The sequence below is a fragment of the Amphiprion ocellaris genome, chromosome 11 (genome assembly GCF_022539595.1).
Source record: "Amphiprion ocellaris isolate individual 3 ecotype Okinawa chromosome 11, ASM2253959v1, whole genome shotgun sequence".
NCBI lineage: Eukaryota > Metazoa > Chordata > Actinopteri > Pomacentridae > Amphiprion > Amphiprion ocellaris.
The window spans coordinates 10,040,049-10,065,790 of NC_072776.1; the positions used below are offsets into that span (position 1 = coordinate 10,040,049).

Genomic DNA, 25,742 nt, shown 5'->3' on the forward strand with positions numbered 1-25,742 from the left:
ATGAGCCACAACTTACTTCTCACTAAGTTAATGGACTCGGGGGTGTTGCTTTCAAAGCTATGGTCAGTGTTGAGTTGTCGCGTTATGTGTTTTTCTTTGCCAAGATGTAAACTTGGACACGTTAGAGCTGAAAGGCCCCATCAGAGCTGTGGAGGGAAGGTAAACTGGATCTGAGAAACGCCCCACATTTCCAGCTCAGCGTGGCGATGCAGCGTCTGTGATGTGCAGAGAAAAAGTTGGCAGAGTTGTGGACAGAGTCGGCGGGGAGGTAATGTATATGTGACTGTATGTAGCATAAAGTGGGGAGAGAAGAGGAGAAACTACACTGGATGGATGGTCTGCGTAAAGGAAGGCGCGTAACGGAGCGGAATTATGGATCATTTATCCAAACAACATCTGTTTGCGGCGCTCGGCAACTGAGGTTACCTTTGTGAAGACTGATGGAAGTTGGCTTCGAAAACCGACGGCATTCATGGTGAGGGGAACAGTTTTTCATCTCCGTTAGAAACAAGAGGGAAAAAACGTTTCATACGGCTAAAAAAACCTGATGACCTCATGTGGGATTCGCCCAGATTTCACTGTTTGCATCACTACAAAGCAGCAGGTTAGGCTGGATTGCTTAGTGTGCAAAGGTTTCACTAAAAATGAATTGTTCTTTTTGTTTGTGTCTGACTAGTCCGAGGGATTTTGTTAAACCAGTGAGCTTAGTCATGGACGATCATGGATCCCAGTCCCATCCACGGAGCTCTGGTGTGAGGTGAGTACAACAATCGTTTGGATTATCAGCTGTAATAAGTGTTTTTATTTGTCAGTGAGGGGAAAAAAAGTGTCCAAATAATCTCTTTTTTTTGCTGCAAGTAATCATGTATTTTATAACTGATCCACACCTCAGTGAATCTGTTCTGTGGAAGATAGAATTATAAAACAAAAATGTGGGGAAAAGGGACTCAAAAAGCCACTCTTTTTCCATTGTGGACAACTACAATATCACATTCCTGCACCTTCTGACTGTTCGCAACAACTGGCAGCCACGCCACCGGCTGCTATCTCATCCATTTCAGAGACGAGCATAATGCCATCTTTGTAAACAGATGTGCATCTGCAACTTTCAAACCAACGTTCCTCTCACTCTGTACATCTCAGCCAAGTCACAGTTGTTGCAGACGCTTCAACCTTTGAACTCCCCTCATTTCCTGCCTTCTGAGTTTTACTGAGAAATTGCCTTGACCACATGTAGAGGTCATGGGAACTATTTTGTAGGAAAAACATCCAGCCTCCTGTGTCCCTGTGATGAGCCCGGAGGATTGTTTTTTTTTTTTCCTTGTGGAAATCGTGCATTTACTGAGCTTCAACCCGATACCCTCCACAAATACTGATTCGTCATGTCCAATATTCAAAGCAAATTGCAGTAAAGAAGTGCTGCGAGTATGTGACATGATGGAATTTCCCATCAGTTTTGCTTCGTGGACTTGGAGATGATGTCAGCTACTAGTATTCCAGCGGTTGGAATCATTAAAAAGGAGAGAGTGAGTTTCCAGAGCTTTTTTACAGTCCCGCTCACTCTTTTGGCGTTCGTAGGCGATCTGCCGAGATTTTGAGATTTAAATTAGAGGTGAGATGGAGAATTTGAGCATATGATAGTTTCCAACGCAGCGCTCCATGGTAGCTGTGCAAACTTTCCAGTCCTGCTCTGCCTCCTTGCATACTGTATTTTCCCTTTTCGCAAAAATAGCATTCAGGCACATTATATACAGTTTACTGAAAAAGCAAACAAAACAACGCTCCTGGTGAGACTTGTGTTCATATTTCATCAGTATTGTGTAATGTGAGAGCACAGCCACACTCCCTGGCAGTGGGGAGAAGCAGACTACCTAAATCTCTCTGTGGTTTGACTATTATTTGGAAAAGTAAACCACACTCTTCCATAAGCTGCTGGGGAGTGGAGGGAAGACATATGTTCTCTGACTTATTTCTGGCTTGTTATATTTGGGGCGAAGAAACCTGCTGCTTCTCGCTTTTTCAAATGCACTCAAATGTGACATTTTATTTGACCCCTGAAGCTGTGCTACATTTGTTATCCAAATAATGATCCTGCCAGAATCACTGAGCTGCTTTCAAGCAGAGATGTTGCTAGCACACTAGTACACATATCTGCTGCAATATTTAACATTAGGAAGCCTTAGCAACGTTGCAGATGGATGCTCCTTTCTTGCTGTAGTTTTTTTTATTGGAAAAACTACTCTCTTGAGCAGCTGTTTTTTAATGTAGTGTTGACAGTGATTGTATTTGAATGACACTGGTAATCGTGCAGCATCATTTCTTCCAGTATTCCAGCAGTGCACCGCTTGGAGCTGGCCCTGCTAATTGGACACACCTTAAACCATGATCTCACATGGCTGGCTTTCCTCAGGGCAGAATGTGGAATTAGTTAAGGTATTGTGAATCCCCACAGCTGTTTCCTTGATGTGCAGGCAGTCCAAGGGCACAGCTGCTCACATGAGCGCACACATGAAAAGTATGGCAAGATTGAGCGCTGGAACCGAGATACTCCAAGAATGTGGGCACGTGGAGTCGAAGCAGTGACAAAAGTCAAGGTAGAGAAAACGCAGAGCCCCAAGTAGACCAAAGCAGTTTTTGTTTTCTCCTTGAACTTATCCCCAGAGACAATAAGGCTGTTTTCATTTAGGAAAATATATAATTTGGTCTACAGCGTGTTGCCCTCAGATGCTCAGTGTTCACAATGCAAGATAAAGGGTGTCATTCAAAGATGTCCGCCTAGTGGATGTAAGAAAGCTGGAGGTGAAGTCAGCATTAAGGCCCTGCAAGCTGCCAAACAGCTAGCATGTGTTTGAATGCTGAGATGTTTTATCTCATGGATGCTTTCTGCCTCACAGGGCTAAAACAGACAAAATGGCTAAGATCCAGGGAATAGGCAATAATGGGTCGTCTTTGTTACCACACTGAAGCCAACGCACTGACCGTAAATACCAGTGAACACTTCTTAATGGGTGGTCATGAATATTAAAAATCCATTATTATATAGAATTTTCTTTTCATCTTTAATGTAGAGATTCTGGTTGTGTTTATATATAATACTGATGTTGTTCACAGCAATCTGTTTAAATAAATTTGCTGCACAGATCATGACTGAACGCTGGCTAAACAGGCTGGAAGACTTGGCCCCTCTTTGTTTCTGTTATGCACTTTTCCAGGGCATAACAGTTGGATGCCTCCCACTCTCAGCCTGTCTAGCATTCAGGGTGACCTCACATGAATTAGGCCTTTGTGTGCTCTCAATAGGAGCTTTTACATATCTGCAATCACAGTCAGACATTTTACGTGACAGAAGAACAAATTGCCTTGATTTGCTTGACCTTCATTATCAGTGTTTGTCTTGTTTAGATGAGATATTTATGGGCTAAAAAAAACAACCCAGCCCGCCACAACTGGCACAGGTGGGTTTAGCACAGTCGTATTTTGTATTTATTCAGCCAATGATAGATCATAAATCCAAGCTTTAACTGGTATTAGGACAGTAAAGGGCGTGTATAAAATGTGAAATATAAAAGCGCACACCTTATCTAGCTGTGTATCACTGTGCATGTGACCATTGAGGCACTAGTTCCTGTGTTGAATTTTGCATAATATGAGACTGTGAGTGAACTGATGTAGTGAACCTTATCAGTTCATAACATACAGTGTAGCAAGCTAATGAACCACGGCGTGACACAAACAGACAGCAGCCGGCAGTTTCAGTGAGGACATTAACCCTGACAGCGACCATTAGGAAGTAAAAGAGTTTTTTGTATTGAAGATCCAGACAGTTGGTGTTTTCCAGCTGTATTTCTGTGTGAGGCGCTGATTCTGCAGAAACTGCATTTAAACATAAGGATTTAATTCATGCTGTATGGTGGAACAGAGCTCTATAAAACTTGTGGCTGTTGTTTCTGGTTAGAAATAGACCCCTTAGTGTTCTTTCCAGACAGAGAAAGTCAAAGTAAAGGTGCAAAAGTTCCTCCTCAGACCGTGACATTGAAAGAGTAGCATAGTTTTTCTGTGCTCGCCTTGAGTCTGCTTGTAAGAAATGGGTGTAACCCTGGTGACACTAAAAATGAAATGAAGCTTTCTGTTTGGATTCCACTCCTCGAGGCCTGTGCATCATTGAATGTGCTGTTTACACTATTAGTAATTAAATAAATGTGTGTGTCCTAGCAGGGAATCGCTGCATGTATTCACTTTTGAAACCTCAGTTGTTCATGTGATCGACGAAAGATGGGACGCTGCTGGTTTGCCTTTGAAAGATGCCCCTCAGCAGACAATGCTGCATTGTTTCAGATGAAAGGACACAGTGTGATAGTTATAATTATGACTCAAGGGGAAAGCTTTGTCCCTCACTGAGTTATTTTATCTAAATGTTGGTCTCGCTTTGAAAAGCACGCATTCGGCCAAGTCACCAGAGACTGGAGTGATAATTACTCGACCTTATCTTTTTTTGTGCAGTTTCAGAGTAGGACTGTTGGACTATTATGTGCGTGGAAAAGAATTCCTGAAGACCCAGGCAACTTCTTATAAGTCTTCACAGATTTTCTCAAGTTGAATGAATTTATTTGTGCATACTACAACATGCAGTGTGTTATTTCCTTTGTATTTGGTACACTTTCTTTCTTTGCACAGCAAAGTTTGTTATGGTGAAATGCTCACAGTGAAGATAAGGTAATGTACCATAGCTGACCCCAGTTCACTGACTAGAATGATGTGGAGAAATCACACTGAATGATCTCAAATCTTGCTATCTAAATGGCTGACAGACATACTAACACGCTGTGGCTCCACTATAGTATTAAATACCATAGAACAAGCATTATACTACTAAGTATGAGCATCACAGGAGTAATATTGTTCAGTGAAAACGGGGTTGATCACATCAGCCGAATATTCCTTAGTACTGCACTGACAAGCTGATATTGTCACAAGGTTGGTCTCTGGATAATCGCTTGCATTCGGCATAATGATTTTAAGGACACCCTAGGAGTTTGACTTTGACCAGGCCCCATGTTAGAAACTGCTGTGGGAAAAACTTTTTGTTTTTCCTTCAATAACAAGTGATACACACAGGAGGTGGGAAGTTCTCATAGGGTCCCTGCGCTCTTTTTCTTCCTAATCTCTTTCCATCCCACACTGCTTATGAAGTAATGGCCTTTCCAGACCCCCTTTAAAAAGCTTGTTTACTGTGAGTGACCTCTCACCAAATTACCAGCTGTGGATCTGGCCCTGTGTTTTGTCTTTCCTCAGGAACCCCCTCCCTCACCGCTGCACCTCTGAAACTTTATTTTTTTCAAATAGTGAAAAATGACACAATCGGCGTAGCGTTGTATAGTTAATTTAAGACAAAACAGTGTGAGTTGTTAGCTGATGCATATAAAATGATGTTAGGATGAACAAGGAGGAGGATAAGTGTAGGTATGGTGATGTGAAATCAAGGGGGAGAGAGGGAAATAAGGTGAGAAGTTTTCAGGAGAAAGGGGAGCAGGAGGGTAAAATTGGCTTGTGATGTAGGAGGAGACTGAAGTGAATTCTCGCCTCCTTTATCGAATTGGCCGAGAGTCCGATATGAGGCAACTCGCCCACTCTAAAAAGCGATTCTGCCCTCGCCAGGGAGAAACAAGAAGCTGATTTTGGCAGCAGGTTAGTCTATAGGACACCTAGTCTGATCTTCATCATGTCTCCTTGCAACCATCTGCAGAGGTGACACTCCTGATCGCCTTTAATGAAATATTTCAGTGGCAGTCGACGTTCAGCTTGGCGGTAAGCGAACCAAACATTTGCTGAGAGATTGGGAGAGAAAACAGAGCTAAGAAGGTTGGAAGAGTGTTTTTTGTGAGAGAGGGTTCGGGTTAAGGATGGATGATGTGTGTGAGTTCATGAGTCGCTGTAGCATCATGAAGACGGGCATCATGTTGTTTTTTGTCTTTTTAATAGTAAAATACTACATCATTTGGTTCCAGATACCTGTGACTAAATGTTGTGTTCCTTTTGTACACACTCTGTGATCTGTAAGTTGTAATGTGTAAATAATAAACTGAGGCATAATAATGTTGAAATTGAATTTATTTTTCTTAGCAAATTTCAGGTTGTTCATTATGTTTCGTAAAAAGATAATTCCTTACATGCAAACATTTTCAGAATGTACTGTAAAAATTTGGAGTTGTGGTTATTTTTAGGTTATTATGCTCTGCTTTTACTGGTCCAGCCCACTGGAGATCAAATTGGGGTTAATGTGGCCCTGAACTGAACACCCCTGCTCTAGTATAACATTTAAAACAGTTTAGATTTACTACGTTAAAAATAGAGGACCCAGAGTAGCAATGAGATTTAAATGTTTTTTTTAGTACTTAATATGTTCAGCTTTGTTTTAATGACAGACTCAGGCTGCCTGGAGGACACCAAATGTCTGCAGATATGCTCTGCAATGATTCACAGACAATTTCTTTCTGCTTCTTCTTGCTGGAGGGGTTCAGTTGTGTTACCTTTCTCTATAAAATATACCCCAGGGGTATTTTATTGGATTCAAGTCAGACAACACCCGTGGCCAGGTCATGATCTTCACTCTTTTCTTCCTTTAGAAACTCTTGTGTAATTTTTACAGTGTGCTTTGGATCGTTATTATGCTGGAATATTTTTTTTTTCTGCCAAGCTTTTGCAGACTGGGAATCATTTTGTCAGCCAGTATTTGGTGGCCACAGCAGTTCATCATGCCATCTAGAAATATGATCTTTCCAACACTTTCATACTGATGCAGTCCTATATCATCACACTTCCACCTCCGTGCTTCACTGTTGGAACTGTGCATTCACTCTGATGGTCTGGACCAGGTTCACACCAAACATGCGGAAATTTACTTTGGTCTCGTCTGACAATAATTATCCGTTTTCCTTTCGTGCATTTTAGTGAAGTTTAATTATGCAGTTTAGCACCGAAGGGCAAGCAAGTTTTTTTTCCTAATTTCTTCTATGCCACCTAGAGGCTTATGAATCTATCACAGAAACCCCTATATCAGTTCTCAAGGTCTTGCTTGACTGTTCAGGGGACTGTTTCAGAGGTAGATTGTGAAAGTAGCACACTTTCTGTTGCATCATTTTAGCAGGACAGCCACTGTGGCTTTGATTAGTGGTAATATGGCTCATTCCATACCTCCTAATTACTGTGTTTTGCATTATTTTTAGCTGCTCACCACCCTTCCTTTATCTCTCCATTTTTGTAAAGTCACGCAACAGATGTTTTAATTCCTCTGACATTTGTTTTCCCAGTAGAACCATAATGCAGGCATACAGATAGACACAGCGCATAGGACCCAAGGAAGTTCTGGTGTTTACAGGCCGTTTTTGCTTTTCTAACGCATGTGTGAGTGATCACAAGTGTATTTACTTGTATTTACTTGAGTTTCAACTTTGGGGTCTCTGTTTTCAGTATAGTCTTTCTAAAGTATCTTCTGTTATATGCTGTACATACAGAAAAAACTGAATTCGAATCAGCTTTAATAGTCAAGTACGTACACAACAGACAAGGAATTTGGTTTTGGCTGTTGGTGTCACCCTAGGAATAAGGAAAGAGAATAATAAAAAAAACTATAGAAAGAAGAAGAGGAAAAAAGAAGTAATAAAAAAATAACACAACATATAGAGATATTTACAAAGCTAGAAAGGAATATATAAACACAGTAGTGCAAAATGTTCATTGCAACAAACAAATTCCTAGGGAGCGCAGTGCCGAGGCCGCCATCTGCGGCGCCATCTTGCAACAAAAAGAGAACAAATGAACAAATACATGCAAATAGTAATGAAAAATGATGTCAAATGTCATAGTAGTTGAAACAGAGATTTCCACATTTTGTGAAACCGATCCAAGACTGATAATTTTGTTTACTCCTCCCCTCCAGCCTGCTTCTCACTTCTATCTCCAATCACCACCCAGCCTCCTTATCAGCTGGTGGTATTTGGTGTTTGTAGAATGGGTTGCGAATTCTTAGGGGAAAGTGTAGGACCACTGATAAGGAACTGGCAGTGAGCGCTTATTTCACAATGCAAAGTCAAATTTATTGCTTCCGTACCACACAGAGTATGGAGTTTCCTAAACAAAGCCACAGATTTCAAACAGGCACCAAATCTGCAGAAAAGAGTTTCTGCACAGTTGCTGAAAGGGTTCAGTCCAATAAGTATGGAACTTTAAAGGCACAATGAAAAAGGTTTAAAAGAAATACATTTGGTTTTAGAATGTTGTGTTAATCGATCTCGTGTAATTATTGACAAATTTTAGGTATGTTTTAATCTTAAATTAAGACAATTAAGTGAAATTGTGAAATCATCACAGTCTAAATGTGAGATTTCTCAGTGTACACACACAGCAAAACTACTCACTGCTAGGAAATGTTGCTTCACGCCTTTGTTCACCAGAATCACTATCATTATTGTTACCAACAAGTCCTCTAACATGGTTTTGGAGTGAGTCAGTCTTCAGGAGTAAGGTGTGGTTTTGAACAATTGGCAGTGTTTTTTGTTTTTCATAATGAAGAGCAAACACAGGAGAACTACCTGATTAAATTAAGGAGTGGAGAGGAATCCAAGTTGATTTTAACCCTGTGAGAAAACAACAAAGGTTGTTCGTTTGCTTTGATAATTACATCATTGCAAGCGTGAGTAGAGTTAAAGCTCATCCGTGATTAAAACGCATGATAGTTCAGCGTATTTGCTCAGGGCTTTGTCTATTGTGAGTCCCACATGCTGCTCCACTGGCCCCACCCTCAGGTTCACGTCTGCACAGAGAGGCAAAGCTGCTTACCTTCCTGCTCATGACCACGGGGGCAGTGCTACCAACACGCTGCACGCCGGGGCTTTCAGAGACGCAGCAAGAGGGCCCGACGGGATTTAGCTAGAGGAGACAGATTTGTGATGTCACAGCTTTGGGCGTGGCATTAAGGTGGGCCCTTTAAAGCTGTACAGTTAGAGTTAAGTCTTGCCGGACTACTCATGGGACAGACACAACAGAATGGGAATTATTTGAGCGGGAACAACCTGACGTAAAGAGGTAAGAGCGTGGAATGATTGTTGGCAAATAGAGGAGAAGCAGGTTTCCCACCTGCTTTCCAAATGTCTGGTTCTCGTTATGTTTATGTTATTATCTTTACTGCTCAGCCCTGCTGGCACCTCTTAAAGTGCTGGAGAGGAACTTGAGATACTTTCATGGACTAATATTTTGCATTCAGACGGACAACTGCCTATGTGTTCTGACTTGAAGTGCAGGGTGTGTTGGTTTTGCTCCACTGCGGCATGTTTGAGCCTGTATATTTGACTGTGTAGCTAGCTGGTGAGCTAAGTAGGTGTTTTGGTCATTGAAGCGTTGAATTAGCCCTCTTGGGTTTTTAAAAAATGATCAGGGTGTTGTCTGAGAATGTGGCTGAGTCGAAGGTCTTCTGTGGAAAAAACAAAACTTACTCTGCACATGAACCCACCGTTCCCCAAGGGGCCATCCTGCTACCCAGCAGCTGCAAGCATACCACAGTAGGCATTTTTACTAATCCTTCATCTTCTCAGAACCTCAAAGCAAAATTGCATCGCTGACAATGTGTGGGCTCTGATCTGGTTACTTCTCTGAACCGCTTGCCGTTTGGTTTCGATTCAGGATCCAACAGTTTTAATTGATTGGGTGGAAAAAAAAATCTACAGAAGTGATGAAAATGTTTCTGGTAAAAGTAATACCACCTGGAACAAAGTGTAATGGAATGCAGGGAATCTGGATATCGCTTTGTTCGGCTGGTTGTGTCCTGCTGATGCTCAGGTTGGGTTTTTTTTCATTTTTGATTACTTCTAGCAACTCGCACATATATTTGCACCGTTTCTCAAACCTCTGTCTTCCCCTGTCTCTCTGTCAGTCTGTTTCACACATAAGCACAGAAATATTTCAAGTATTTTTACACGAGAAGAAGCATCTGGATGTCATTCTGTTATTCTTTTTGTCAGTAGACGTCATTCAGTTGACCTAATCAAGCAGATACAATGCTATGTTTACTAAAACTGCTTATTATTTGTTTGATTTTGAAACATTTCTCACATGTTACATCAGTTCTTCCTAAAACACGTGGAGTAGAAAAGAGAAGTCTTCCCACATTCAAACTGCAAATCAGCTGTTAAGTTTAACCAAAACAATCAGTTTAGCAAAGCACCCTGGCATGCATTATTTATTTATCACAACACATAGTTGATTTAATCTGTTTCCACTACTGAAGTTCACAAGATTATCTCATGACAAGATGCAAGAAATGGCCCAGTGACAACAGGCCTATTATTTCCTGTTAGTCTGTGATCGCGTCTGTCAAGCATGCGCTCTGGTATTGAATGGGCTTGTTTGTGAGTGCCGGACCTCCCAGGGAAACCCTGTGAATGAGGCATCAGCACAGTCAAGCTTCGACATGTCTCCTCTCATTCAGCAACACATCAGCACAGGCCTGGATGGCAAAAACAAACCAGCCTGTGTGTTTGTGTCTGTCACCTGCTCGAGGTGTGTTGATAAAAATTGCTGATGGCACAGCTGTATAAACTGGGATGACCGTGAACTTGAGGCATGGCTAATGTGTACTTTTCCATCCTAATTTGTTGATCGCTTCTGTTCGGGGCATTGCATTGAGCATGGCATGTTGTTCAAATTAAATGAATCCACTTAAAAGGCTCGGTTTTAGAGCACTGGTAAAGTTCGTGGAAAAACGAATGGTTTAGACAGGCTTTAGGAGGATTGCCAAACAATCAGACCCGTGAAATCAGGACTTTGTACCCAGTAGAGAGCCCAGTGTCTGTTTTAGCTAGTCTTGCTGTTGAAATGTGCAGGGATTTCATGTCATTCAATGATCTATGTGCAACAGTATGTGACTTGCATGTTATTCTTTATCTAATACTTCCCTTCTTGCTGCTCTACAGGTTTGGATCTTGATCAAATCGCTATTAAAGGAGCAGTCAGATTAAACAGCAGCTGCAGATAATGAGATTCATACAAAGGAAATGAAGACATAACTAAATGTAAAATTTACTGGAGTTACATGTTGTTTAGACTGCCACACATGTACTTATCAGTTAGGAAATGTTTTTACAAATGCACAGAGCATTTCCACACAACACATCAAAGTTCAGGCATGATCAAAATGGACAAAGATCATCTGGGGGAACGTGTGTAGTTTAGCTGCTGGTGATTTTCAGATTATGTAAAAGAAAAAAAAAAAGATCATGAAGCTTTGCCAAGAGCAGATTACACCTCGAAACTTTGCACTACATTGATCGGTCTAGTTGAAATCTAAACAGTTGGTGTGTGGTTTGAAGACATTCACATTTTTAACCTGATCATCAGTATAACAGATTTAACAATCTCATCATCTCCAGCTCCAGAACTGTTGTCGAATGGTGTTTCTGGTTAAAAGGTAAATCACTTAATTCTGTAATCACTTTGTTTCCCATTGATTTCTCAAACTGGACACGTACAGTCTATAAAATAAATGAAATTTGGCCATTGCGGGTGCTAAATCCCTGAATCCAGATGGATCAGTGCATCATCAGGATCATGAGTGTGCAGCCCTTTCCCATTTTCCTCTGATGTCTACTTTTTATGAGCCAGAACGTCACTGGAACAGGTTTTGCTAGATTTATTCAGTGGAAATGATGACAGGCAGATAGGAGCATTTACAGTAGTCCGGTCTAGTAAAATGTGTGGAGTATGAAACTGAACAAAAGCCCGTATTTCAATAGAGTTGACTGAATCTTGAATAAAATATCGGTGCAATTATAGCCAGTACAGACAGCTCTACTGAGGTCGGACTGCTTCACAATCTTCATTAGCCATAAATACATGTCTTTTCCTTCCCTTTAGCTTTAATGAGTGATCAAATAACACTCACTGACTCACTCCAACAACAAACAAATTCACCAGAAAAGATTACACTGCAAATGTTAGTTTTGCAGACCAGATAGCTAATTAGTTTTTAAGCTGCAGTGCATTAAAAAGTATTAAAACGTCACTGCAATTGTTACTTTGGCTCAGTTGGATGCAAGTGTGATCCAGGTGGTTGACACACCCTTTACCAAGTGCTGGAAAGGTTACGGTAAAGGGTTTCTGATGCAATCTAATCATCTGACTTGTAGTTTAAACAGATCACAAATCCTGCTTCAAAACCACTAGCACTGTGCACATAACCTGTGGCTAAAAGGCAAGTTTGTATGTGTTATTTCTTGTTACACCTACATTGTATTACTGGCACTCTGCTGGAAGCTGCTGTCAGTCACAACTACACAGCAACATGCCCTCAGCTACTGAGATGAAAAGAAGCATTTTTAATATTTCAGAAAGACCATTTTTCTTCCCCTGAAGGTTTGAGGGGCATGCTATCTTTTACAAAAGCCAAAACTACACCATTTATCAGAGCCAGACAGAGTAAAAACGGAGAGAATCATCAGATGTTCAACTTTCATAGGTCCTTGAACTACTTATCTGTGACATACAACACTGAAAATGTACACAAATCTTGGCTGAAAAGTGTGGTATTTCACCAAAATCACTATATTCTACATGTCACATTTAAAAATGTCTGAAAAATTGTTAGTTGGCATTAACCAGATTCTAGAGAAAGCAAAGAATTATGGGCTCTTTCCTGCAACTGTGAAGCTAATAGTGCCTCAGCTGCGGCAACCAGTCACCTGACAAAAATTCAGGGACTTTTTGGCTGAACTGCAGACAGTGTTTACACAAAGCATGGCAGTTTTTATTTAATTTTTGCTATATAAATAATCAAAGAAATTCAACTTTTTTTTAATGAATTATAGCTTTATAATACACATGACACTTTTGAACTTTCTGTATTTCTAGCCATGGTTGTGTTCTTTCCATAGAGTATGCAGGATTTAATATTGCAAAGTGAAAAATGAACCCACAGTAAGACATAACAGGCATTTTTTTTTTTTTAAAAAGCGTGACAACATTTGAATGACTGCTTGGCTAGAAATTAAGAATCTGTGCCCCTGTCACTTAGACTATCCTGACCATAACAGTGACATACTAATTCCATCTTTTATGCTCTTAAAGGTCTTTATATGTTTTTTGGGGGCCTTTAAAGCGAGAGGCTGATTAGCTGTGAAAATGCTCAACTCACACAAACATTAATATTATTTATTGCAATGAAGGGTGCAGACCTCAGTGGTTGGAACCACAGGGCAGTGAACCAATGCAAAGAGCAACAGACCCTCTTAACAATATTAAGTACTTTTTTCTGCTCATTGTCTAGAAGTAAGGACCAAGGGATGATCCTGAAAGTTAACTGGCATTATAGTGTGTTACTTTATGTATTACGTGTGGAAGAGAGGCTACATCAATACAGTGATAACACGGATCACGTAAAAATGCAAACGACATGTTTATTTCAGGATTATAAAAACTATATTCCAGAGAATGTACTGTTGCATCCTTGATTTCAGACATAGTCTTATTGTAGCACTTATTAAATTAAAGTGGAGCACATTAAAGAGTCCTGTAGGGATTAGATGTTACTCAGTATTTACCTTTAGAAAGCCTACTGTAAGATGCTAACCTAACCAACCAGTGAAGCTTATATTGGAATACACATATGGCTTGTTAAGACTGAAGAGTAACTATATTTTTGACATCGTCTGTGTTATTTGACAAACCTATTAATCCGTTGAAGTCCTATTTAATGATAATGTATAATTTTACCAATTAAACAATATACATATTTCAAGTTACAAAACTGCAATGTTAGACGAAAGGACCAAACGTCATTGGGCAGGTCTGTGTACTTGGACTTTTCAGAGGAATTCTGAAGGGCGTTCTTTTAACACTTTGTCACGTTTCCTAAGTTTTAATGGTGTAAATCACCAATGTGGAACCAGCTCGTAGTTTCTAAGAGGTTAGGGAGGACTTTGTACACAAACTAATGGATTCCATTATGGATCTAGGAATAGCTGGTGCTGCTCACATTGATCTGAGTGAGGTGAGCAGGAACCTTGCTTGGTTCACATTTTTTCTATTCAGTTTATTTTTCAAGACGGCTTTAAGCTCATTGCACACTGGAAGAGAATAAACAATAATAAACTGTTCACAACTATATTTTTATTTTTTACACTTTCCAGTTGTTATCTGTACTGTATTGTGTGACTTTATCCTGGCTTTTTTTGGCTCAAAGATGAACAGATAAAAATAAAAAGTGTATTCCTGTTCTGTCTCTAAGCTTACTATATGCTTGTTTTTTAGTTGCTGTATCAGCTCTTTGTCTGTGTATCTTCCTCTTCTGCGGCCTGCAGTCTGTCTGACTTAATATGATTGGCTCAAACAACACACACAGAGTTTACAGTTTGTTGTGTAGTTGCCTGAGGAAGTAGCAGACAGTGATGCTGTAAGTGTTGCTCACTCCACTAGAAACCCATGTTTTCTTTGTTTGTTTGGGGTGCTTTTTGTTTTTAATCACCACTTGTTGATTTCTTTTTACTTTTCATTGTGACAGTTTGTGTTTGAGTCTCGTTGGAGAATGAGTGTAATATAAAACAGCAGACAAATAGAGCAGATTATAAACCTTGAATGATTTCAGAGCTGCATCCTGGAGGTCTTGGCAGCAACTGTAATTAAAGCTCCTTTAGCCTCTGGGTGCAGCTGGGTCACTATTTTCAAACTCAACATTTAATTGTAGTACTGATATTACAGTGTATTCCCCAGTTTTATTCATTATTAGCATAATGATTTAGAAATTTCACAACTTTAACTCAGATTCAAGCAGAAAAGCTTAAGCATTGCAACATGAAATTAGATTTTATGCTTCATAAAATGTATAAAATAGGTCTTGAACTTTGTTGTGTCTACAGATTGTCAGAATCATATGAGTGTTTGTCTTAGTGTGCGTGTGTGTTTGTATATGTCGGAGTGTTTAAGGGCATCCGCCCCCACAGCAATACTAATAATCCTTTGCTAGTCGTGCCTCGGTGGAGCCTGTGACCTTGCATTGCTCAGATTCCTCTGTTTGAATAAGCAGTGCCCCCACGTGAGACTTGCAGGCTGTAATTCAGAGCACTGGATCTGCAAAACCCTTTTTTTTTCTTGCATATGCTGCCTGAATGAAATAACACCTAACTAAAGTTAGTGCTTCCTTCTCACCGAATGACTTGGTGGGTTGCAGTACAATAGTGTAAATTTTGCAGAGTTGATGTCGTCTTTGTGTTTACGTTGGTTTCTTATCGCAACATCTGTTGTTTGTCATTTCAGGCAAATGGTAATACAAAACACAATATGTTCCAGCTAATCTTTAAACCTTATAATGATGACCCTGGACAAATGAAAACATGTTTTTGCTTATAGTCAGAGCTTTGCGTTATGGAAAGAGTGTAATTATCTGAAATACTGCTCCTCCCAGATTTCTTATGTCTGTCTAACAGATGGCAAGCTGACAGAAAAAATCTTGGAATGAATAAAAATGACTCGTCTGTGATTTTTATGTATCTATTTTTTTTTAATGTAGTTTACCTGATCAGTCTGTATACCTCACATGGCTGCTATTGCTCCCTCCCACATCTTATTGTCAGTTTCCAGGAATGTCAAGCCTGAAGAAACACTCAAAAACACACTTCAAAACTTGTCATAGTTGAATGCACTGAAAGAAAAAATCCAATCTAATGTACGCTGATGCATGGAATGATGTCTCCACAGCAAACACTACACCTTTACTACCACCTTTACCACAGCTAACAGATTACAGCTTCTATAGCGACTGAATTGAAGGTCTCTGTCTTCCATCTTATTATCAGTCTCTCTCACATGTCTGTCCATTTCACAGCCATTTCTTCAGGCTCAATGAGTAAATCTGTCCACTTGCTTGTCTTGTGACTGGTTTGCAAAGTGGACTTGAACTCTTTCATGTAATAGCCTGACTGCTTTCTAAAACCTGAGGAAGAAAGAATTCCTTTCATGCTGTCTGGTGCACTTTGATTTCAATCAGAATATTGCATGAGAATGTAGAAACTATTTTAATGACTTTTTTCAAGCTATGCTTATGCACAGAAGTAGAAATACAAACACTCTGAGAGAAATTTACACTTTTTTTTCCCCCAATGCAGGGTGTCGACCAAAAGCAAAGCACCGTCCCCACCAGGGATAAAGAAGCTGGATTCCCCAGGTTTCTCCCAGTGGTACCCAGGAAACCCTCATTTAACCATGGACCAGAAGGAGAACCTCATTGATAAAGAACTCTCCCTGACTGTGGTTCTGCCTGGTGGGGTGGAAAAGACGACCGTGGTTCATGGAAGGTACCGTTAGACCGTTGTATCTAAACTGGTGTTTCACAATCTCAATATGTCAAATCATGTAGTTGCATATGAAGGATGATTTCATTTGCAGTTTCAGCAAGAGCAGCACAGTGTTCATACTGAGCATTTCAACATTCAAACAGTGCATCATGAGACTGACGTCAGATTAGGTCACCACATGCAGTTCAGACTGAGTCAGATGGGTGGAGTGGCTGAAAGTTTTTAGTTAATATGTCCACTTGGAGCAAAATTAATTGGAATTCTTGACTTTTTTTCCTTCTCTCGTTCAGTGATATGAAACTATTACTGCACATTTTCTTCTCAAACTAAATGACTTAATCTCATTTTTGCATGCCACAGTGATATGATGCACATAATTTAAATACTGAAACGGAGACTACGCCATCTAATCAGATCACAGTGTGTCAACATACGTCCATGTCAAAGCTTTTCAGAACAAGGTCTGCGTGTCCCTCTACGAGTCCACTCACTAACACAGCTCAGACTTTCCATTAAAATAGTTTACTTAAGATATCGCTATCTTGCTCACAATGCACTCAGTTTATAAACAATCTTTCAGGGGTGTCTTTTGCACCTTGGCCTCTTGAGAAAGCCCTGGGTCTAATCCAGTGTGACCAGATTAAATTTATCTTCTTTTTTCCCCCTCTAAACCTGTTTATAGAGTGCCTGCACAGTAGAGTTAGCACTGGTGGTTTGAATTTAAGCTATTATGCTGCCACAGTGTCAGGAAAGCTTTATGAGGCTGCTGTTGCTACTATATATCACTTTAGATTTGTTTTGTGTCATCTCCATACTCTTGCAATTTTTGAATCAATTAATGTGTCAATCTATGAAATCTGTGGTCTCTCTTTTTCTAAAGCAATTACATCTGCAGTGATTAACCAATTAGTCAGTCAAGAATTGGCTAATTTGTAATAACTGTGAATCATTTTTGAAACAAAAATGCCAAACATTCCTTTCTTGTAGCTTCTGAAATATAATGTGTATTATATGATTATAAATAAATTTTTTAATTCATTTATTTTTTTTGCAATGTCAGTTGGACAACATAAGATATTTGAGGTGTCACCTTGGGTTCTGGGAAACTAGGATGGACATATTTCTTTATTCTAGTATTTTGTATGCTTTTTTATTGATTAACCTATTAATCAGCAGATTATTCTATAGTGAAAATAAATTTCAGCCTTAAAAACTACCAACAAACTGTCCTTAAATAAAAGCATAGAATACATTTAGGCAATTTTCATGTCCATTATTATTGGGAAATCTGAAATATGAAATCGATATGCATTTTTCTTAGTTTCAGGATTGCTTTCATAAAAATATTCTGTTCTACATTTTGTTGCTTGCACTCAGATTTCCCTAAACTTTTTCCTCATATGCCAGACAAGTGATGAGTTTTTACCTCTGTATCTTTCAGCAAACCCCTTATGGATCTTTTAGTGACACTTTGTGCAAAATACCACCTGAACCCATCGAGCCACACTTTAGAACTGGTCACCGCCAACAGGAACAACATCAAGCTCAAACCCAACGCTCTCATAGGAACTTTGGACGCAGAGAAGATCATACTCAAACCCAAAGGGGAGGATAAAAATAAGAAAACGGGTCCACAGATGCCTGAGGTACAATGAAAACAGTAGACACTTTTTTACCCCACACCGTTCACACCACCATTTTAATCAAAGTGGCACGTTTTGTTTTCTCCAGGCAACTGTTCGAATGGTGATAAACTACAAAAAGACCCAGAAAACGATATTGAGAGTAAATCCACGAGTTCCTCTTGCTGAACTCTTACCAGCAATCTGTGAGAAATGTGAATTTGACACGGAGACTACAGTTCTGTTGAGAGATGTCCAGTCACTGGCCCCTTTGGACCTGTCCAGTTCTCTCAATGATTATGCAATACGGGAGGTTTATGCAAGAGACACAAGAGGTAAGAATTAATGTACTCATAGGTCCAAGCCTGCTGCAAATTGCTTCATGTAAGATGACACATTGACCATCCATTGCTTTACAAATTGCACCTCATCAGCTCATTTGTTGTGTCATATTGATGTACATATCACTTGTTTTGTGCTAAATCTCATGTGTGCTGCTCTTCAGGGCAGCCTGTTTCTCCTGTGTGTCCAGGCTCACCAACTTCTGCAGGTATATCTGTTTGGAAAGTGGATGATTTAAATCAATTGAGCTATTTGAGCTACATACACATGCATTTTTTTTGTTTTTTTTCAGGAACAGTCACACCAGGCAAAGATAAAGATCAGAAGGAGAAAGAAAACAAAGGCCTCTTCAGCATGTTTAGAAAAAGCAAGAAAAAATCTGACCAGGTAGAGACTGCTTAGTACAACAGTAGCATTTCACTGTAGTTTAGATTTAATGTTCCGATTATGCAAAGATGCAGCTCTATCCGAAAGTTCAGAGGGAGGTTTGCTTGCTTTGGTTTGCCATTAGTTAATGTTCAATATACTGTTTGGAAACTGGCCTCTTATCATATTCTGATTGGATGTTTGTTCTTTAAAGCCGACCACAGCCAGTGCCCCAGCTTCTCCAGTGCTTGTGAGCAAGCCTCGGCCGCTCAGTATGGCCTTACCGAGCTCAAACTCCACTCCGTTTAGCTCTCCCGCAAGCCCCACTGATGTGCCAAAGAAGAGACGTGCACCCCAGCCCCCGATCCTTGTTTCTCAGAGCTGCCCTTCAGACCTCAGCACCCGCCGGAGACTCTACTCTGAACCTAACGCCCAGCTGGACACTGATCAGGTGAGTGGACTGCTAAAGAAGACGCTCAGAACACTTGGCTTTAATGAGAGATTTTGATTTCTCAGTTTTTATGCTTTGATTATTTAAATCTCACCATGTAGACGTCTGGTATAAGTCGTGGGTCCTCAGCAGAGTCTTCGCTGAAGAGGACCAAACGAAAGGCTCCTCCACCCCCAACGTCTCCGGGTGCTGTTGTCCAAGAATCTGTTTCTGTAGAGGAAAACTTACAAGGTTTGCATTTGTTTACGTTTATATCCATTTATCCGCATTTCGTATCTTGATTTTATTACCAGTCACATGGCCTTTAAGGTTATTTTTATCCCACATTTACATTTTGGTTTAAAATACTTTGATTTGATTCTGGTGTGGAGTAAAATCTGGCTGAATGTATGATGTTTTACCTTGTGTACTTTGGGCTCAAAGTCAATCACAGTTGTTTTAAACCTGGAATCTACACTTTTAATTCTGTTTGGCTCTTGTGCCTCCTAGTGGTTGTTGTCAAAAAGTGCTTTATTTACTTCACTTTCCACAATGTTGTTACAAGGCATGATCATAGAAACTATGTGGTGCTCATAGCATTGTTAATCTAAATACGTTTTAAGATTGCTTTTTATTGGTGAATGAGATTCTGCGCCACACTGGTTCTACTTGCATGTTCTATAGTCTATTCTGGATTCATGACTTTGTTTAGTGCTGAAGTTTTGTCTGCTGCTTTTTTCTTCTATTTAATTTCTACATTTTTAGTCTTCTGTCTCCCTTATTTTTAACTATATAAATTTTTTTCTGATTTTAATCACCTGTAAATTGCTTTTATAAAAATTCCTAACCCAAATCAAATGTATAACTACAAACAATGTGTCTCTAGCAAGTGCCTTTTTTCCTGCTTTTCAATTCTGTATGTTCTGACTTCTTTGGTATTTTCTTCTAGGTTGAGTATAATTAACTTGCTTCGGCATACTTTCCTGTGATTGTGTCGACACATTGGACCCTCACTGTATTGTCCTGTGAGGGAAACTCCACCCGTCCTGCATACCTACAATTTAAAGCAAAAACTAATAATATTTTGCAATATTTTGAACTGAGGTTAGATTTTTTTTCTTTTAAAAAAGACCATCACCAGTTTGTGATGGCTTATGATTGCAAACGTTGTAAAGACAGGAGCAGAAATACATCTGATTTCCTCATTCAAGTCTCCTAATATTATCTAGTCATGCAGACAGTTATAATTTTATTTATGAAGGTTTTAGGATCTGCCCCCCTGATGGATCTGAGATTAATTGAAGTTTGAATTGTGCTCAAAGCATTGAAATTAGATTTAACTATATCAAATTTACAGACCTTGTTGTCATCAGTTTGCATGTGATGGAGGTCTGAATTTTCAGAACAGTATTTTTGGATTAATATGATCATATCAAGTTTTTCAAATCCTTTGAGTACCACAAATAAAATTCAATTCACTCCTTGAAATATAATCTGATTAGACCTTGCAAAACCTGATCTCCTGTATATCCCTAAAAAAGTTTTGCAGGTTTCTTTCTTATCTGCCCTTTTTAAGTTTCTATCTGAATGACTCTTTGACCTTTTTGTTTAAATGTTTTTGACTTTACTGTGTTCCTAGAAAATGTCACAACTCCTTTGTTACCCATATAATCCCTTTACTAGCCATCCGTCTCCCACATCACATTAATAGTGTGCATTGCATAATCACACTTTCTTTCTTTTCTTTTTTTTTTTTTTTTTTTTTTACGACTACTTGTGTATGGCATCATTTCATCCACCAGTTGTTCTTGGTTTTTCCGAACACTAACTTCAGAGAGAAAAATTCACCTCCTCTGCTCCTTTTCCTTCCAGTCCGGTGTGGCTCAGTAGATATTCGAGATCAGAGGCTGAGAACAGTGAGCTTTGTTTAAGTAGCCTTGAAATTCCTTTTGGCTCCTCTCTGATGTGCTTCCTTAAGTTGTAAAAAAAAAAAAAAAAAAAAAAACCATCATTGAATGGAATTTATTCATCAGAACTGTTTAAGTTGGAAAGTGTGTCCCCATGAGTAATAAGACAAAGGTAGCCGAATGTTTTGTTTTTCAAGCGGTTAGTGGGAAAATATAGCAAAAATAAAACAATTAAAATAATTTACAAGTAGTTGAAAGACTTTTGAATTTCAATAGCGTTTTTAAAGGTCACACTAACAATTGTCTGTACTTTACAGCCAAAACATGCCTTTTTCCGAAATAATGTACTTTAAATTAAATAATAATGCTATGTTGGATATTCTGATGGATGTGTATGATGTGTGTATGGTTTTTGATAGATTTTTTTTATGATTATGTTACAGTGGTCGCAGCTTCTAAAACACTGGAGGAAATTATGGAGCAGGAGGAGACGACTGCATCCGTAATGTCTACAACTGCTGGTAAAACCCAGGGAGAGGACAGCAGCCTCAACATGTCACCTGATGTTTCTCTACATTCCCCGTCTCCAGATATTGAGACACAGAGCACGATATCGGTGGAGGGCAGTGGGGAAGATCAGTCTTGTGATCTGTCCTCAGATGGCAAGTACGAACTCTAGTAAGACTACTTGAGGCTAAGCATTTTTTTTATTAGCACTAGCAAGATGTATATATTAATTCCTTGTTTGTATGATTTTTACAGCCAACTGCAGAGTGCAGTGAATGATTCTGCAACTCTGATTGTAAGGAGAAGTGATGGTACAGACTCACCAGTAGTATCAGATACTAGTAGGTTTGCACTGGGACTCTACAGTAATAGAATTGTTCATATCCGTGCTGCAGATGTTCTGCAGATATCTAATCGTACATTTCTTGAATTTGTCCTTAAGATGTCAAATGTACCTCACTTTTGTCTCACATGACAAATGTTCTTTTCTGTACAGATAGTGCTGCGTTTCAAGTTGAAAATGTAAGCCCACATCCCATCTGTGAAGAGCCTCCAGCTGACAGTGTTGAGGGTGATTCTGCTGCTGCACCCAGCAGCCTCCCTCCTCCTGTAATGCAGGATGCAGAAGCTCAGGCCTCTGTTCAAGCAAGCACTGAAACCCTCCAGGAGGTGACTGACAGGTTGGAGAGTCCAGTGGCTACCAGCACATCACGCCCCAGTGGAGAGGATGCTCAAGTGCAAACAGATTTCACACAGCTCCCTGAGCCTCCACAACAACACACGGACAAGGTTCCTTCATCAGCAAACGCACCGGCCTCCGAATCAGCAGGGAAGAAAGATATGGCCACTCTGACGGAGGAGCTGGAAGCCCCCGACCTCGAACATGCCTTATCCCGCACCTCAGAGACCTCATCATGCCAAGACTCCCCACCAAGTGCCCCTGACACAACAAAAGCGCCATCTATGTATGCAACAGACTCTGAGCCAAAGCCCAAGCCTTCCAATGAACTGACAAGGGACTACATCCCCAAGGTGGGGATGACAACATATACTATTGTGCCTCAGAAATCTCTGGAGAAACTGAGATATTTTGAAGTTGCACTGACACTGGAGACACCTCCTGAAGCTCCAGAGGAGAGACTTAACATTGATTCTCTTCAGTTAGATGAAAGCACAGGACAGAGGGGACAGATAGACGTCTCCAAAGACAAAAGTGAGCAGCATTCTGCTTTACCCAGGGAAGACTTACTGACTAGCACTACTACTACTACTCAACGCACTGTTAATGGAAGTATATCTGAAACGACTCATTCCTCATCACCAACAAGTTTATGTACAAACACAGATGACAAGGTGGCATCCTCAGCTAATGGGGCATCTCAAGCAGGTTCACCAGTAGAGGTCAAGGAGATGAAAATTCCACCCGCAACTAAGCCTAAGCCTGGTTCTTTCCGCTTGGCACAGCACAAAAAAACACCTGGGTATTATGTAACTTCAGCAGCAGAGAAGAGTCTTGGTGCCAATGCTGGCTCTGGCCTGAGGGAGGCTCAAGGAAGTACAGAAAGAGCAAAGTTACCTTCCCCTCCTCCTCCACCTCCAGTGCAGTGTCAAGAGGAGACAACAGGGGCCACTAATGTTCAGCTGAGCCCTAAACAGGATGACAAGAATGTCGCGTTCAAGCGAATGATAAGGCAGAGTAGTCTGCCATGTAGAGAGCCAAGCGCAGGGTTAAGCTTGGAAAAATTAAGGAGCTTTGCGGCTCCCAGGCCTTTTTCTCCTTCAACCCCGTCCCGCTTCGCCCAGGCAGTGTCCTCTGCTGTGAAAAGGAGCCAGTCCTTATCCCATGGGCCAAAGTCACCTCTGTCCACCGTGTCACCATCCGTCTCTCCAATTACAAGTCCCTCACCAGTCATTCAGTCAGGATTTTCTACACTCAAGGTTAGTCCTGATAGTGTTGCATACTGACATTAAAATATCTAAATAAGCAGCAATAGTGTTTTCTATTCACAAAGCCAGAGTTTCTTTTTATACTTCAACTCCTAAACTGATATATTAAAGCATTCTGCACTGCTGATCAAAGCTCCTTTTTTGGTACATACAGTGTATGCTTTGTTTTGCAACTGCAGTAGCGCTTTTTGTGTTCTATCAGCCGTTTACACTGTGAATAATGGTGAGTCTCATGCACATTTTGAGCTCTAACAAGTAGCCGAATGCTTTGTAATAACATCCATGGACTTGAGTTAGCCTCAGGTTTAACTGCTGTATTCCCAGACCTTTTAAAGAGCTCTGCGTTTCTCGCCTGTATTGATTTTTATTTGTGTTTAATTTAATTAAAATCAAGGATCAAGAAGGTTTCAAGATGATGATGTGCCATTTTTATGTGAATAATTTATTTCAAAAAGGAAGAAAAGCAGAGAGTCAGAGGAAGCCACTGAGACAAAGAGGATATGATGAGCACAATCCACTGACAATGAATAACTAAACAAGCCCATTTCTTATTATTGTACAGAGACTCATGAAAGCTACATATAGTATAACTGTTTACTCTCTGAGCTTTACAAATGATCAGCAGAACTTAGAGTTGTGACTTAAGGCTTCACTTTTCTACATTTATTGGAATGAACACATAGTAGAGTTAGACTTCTGGTGGGACTTTGAGTGTATATTTTTATATTATGGCAACCAGTGACTGGGTCTGTTATGTCTGGTTTGCCTTAAAGATTGTGGGCTTTTGATGTTTATTATGCAAATAGTCATACATTGTTAAATATAGGCTAACATATAACAAAGAAATATGTTTCCATTCGGGAAAAATAACTCCTTTTAACAGTTACAGTCTTTTGTGGTCTTTTTAAGATTTGTGGGTTAAAGAAAACCTTTCATTAGTTCTAGTACTTCAACTCAGGGCCATGCATTAGATTCCATATGATAAAAATGTAGTCATGTTATTGTGAAAGAAACAGATAGTAGATCCTGAATGAATCCAGACATGAATAGAGTGAAGTTGTGAATCATTGTCTGTTTCTAAGTTTATACGCATGTGCATTTAGCACATTTTGACTAAAAATACAGATTAAAAAACAAAAAAATATTTTGGGACTAAAACCAAAGTAAAATCTAGTTTTTAAACATCGCTCTGTACTTTCACTCAGTGAAATATTGGCACACATTCTCAAATGCACCGTCAGTTCATCCTGGCATTTCTCAGTGTCTGCAGGTCAGGAAATAGCCTGAATATTCCTGGTGCAGTGCTGTTTAATGCTTTATTCCTGCTTTGTAAAGGTCTGTGTCTTCACACAAGGGACATCATGACCATTGTGACTATTTTGTATTATTTTGTGTGGTGATGATCCTTTTTTCCCCCTCTATCAACAAATCACACCTGTAGCCCTGTATTAATACTGTACAAAAGTTGTCTCTCTATATTGACTGGCATCCTGTGTCTCTCACATTATGTTTTTTTCTATCATCACAGGACTGTGAAAACACAGAGGCGGGTAGCGATGGATCCACTCTGCAGAGAGAAGAGCGTGAACTGCCGTCTTTTAGTGAGATTGTTGAAATTGGCGGAGAGAGCAGTCCTTAGCAGTGCCTTATTTCTTTTGACAGTGTTTCATCTACAGTAAGCAAAATCCAACACTTTGCAATAGAGCATTTGAACATATCCACGACACATGACTGAAACATTGTTTTTATCTTCCAGGAGGAGCTTGTAGTTCATTCTTTGAGTTCTCCGGAGCCTTTCATCCCGTGACACGGAAGAAGCAGCTGTCTTTTGTTTTACCTCTTTCAGTAGACAGCGTACATAAAATGATGTTTTCTGATAATTCGTAATTGTTTTGGTTTATTTTCTCACATCTTTTAAGTAATACCCCTGCCTGACTTGCCTATTTTAACCCTTTTCTTTTACTTTGTGTGATGACCTTGCATTTAATGCATATCTGTTGTGAATGATCAAGTGATGATAAATGAGAACATTCTATAAATTATTAGACCGACTTCCAGAGTTGTAATATTATTGGGTTTATTAAGAAAATGTATTATCTAAATAATACTGGATGTGTAGGACAGACCAGGTCTGACCTGCCGTAAATGCTTCTTAGATTATACATCAGATCTATATTTAAGTATTACAGAGTTTTGATTAAGATATATGCAGAAATACACTGATGTGTGCAGTACGCCTGTTGTTCTTGTCGAGCAGTGTTGTTAGGAATAAAGCTTTTATCAGGTC

The 25,742-nt window shown here is 39.8% G+C and overlaps 1 protein-coding gene across 5 annotated transcripts; it reads left to right on the plus strand.

Moving 5' to 3' along the window:
- Positions 1 to 10: 10 nt before the first annotated feature.
- Positions 11 to 25,742, plus strand: cobll1b (cordon-bleu WH2 repeat protein-like 1b). Of its 5 annotated transcripts, none has more exons than XM_023284912.3 (14): positions 11 to 475; positions 677 to 757; positions 16,146 to 16,334; positions 17,776 to 17,980; positions 18,066 to 18,291; positions 18,462 to 18,506; positions 18,591 to 18,685; positions 18,879 to 19,115; positions 19,217 to 19,346; positions 21,445 to 21,679; positions 21,764 to 21,849; positions 22,005 to 23,446; positions 24,984 to 25,130; positions 25,212 to 25,742. In XM_023284912.3, the coding sequence occupies exons 1-13, from the start codon at positions 441 to 443 to the stop codon at positions 25,092 to 25,094; spliced, it is 3,117 nt and encodes a 1,038-aa protein (XP_023140680.2). In that variant the 5' UTR covers positions 11 to 440; the 3' UTR covers positions 25,095 to 25,130; positions 25,212 to 25,742. The 5 variants fall into 5 exon arrangements, with proteins under 5 accessions (XP_023140680.2, XP_023140681.2, XP_054871208.1 ...); XM_023284913.3 differs by having other exon boundaries at positions 12 to 475; positions 21,445 to 21,667; XM_055015233.1 differs by lacking the exons at positions 11 to 475; positions 677 to 757 and adding an exon at positions 5,674 to 5,805.

Bases quoted from the DNA above. Each gene is read 5' to 3' on its own strand.
- cobll1b (XM_023284912.3), top strand. From the start codon at position 441: ATGGAAGTTGGCTTCGAAAACCGACGGCATTCATG. The intron at 16,335-17,775 runs GTACCGTTAGAC...TGTATCTTTCAG, and splicing joins ACGACCGTGGTTCATGGAAG to CAAACCCCTTATGGATCTTT. The intron at 21,680-21,763 runs GTAAGACTACTT...TGATTTTTACAG, and splicing joins GATGGCAAGTACGAACTCTA to CCAACTGCAGAGTGCAGTGA.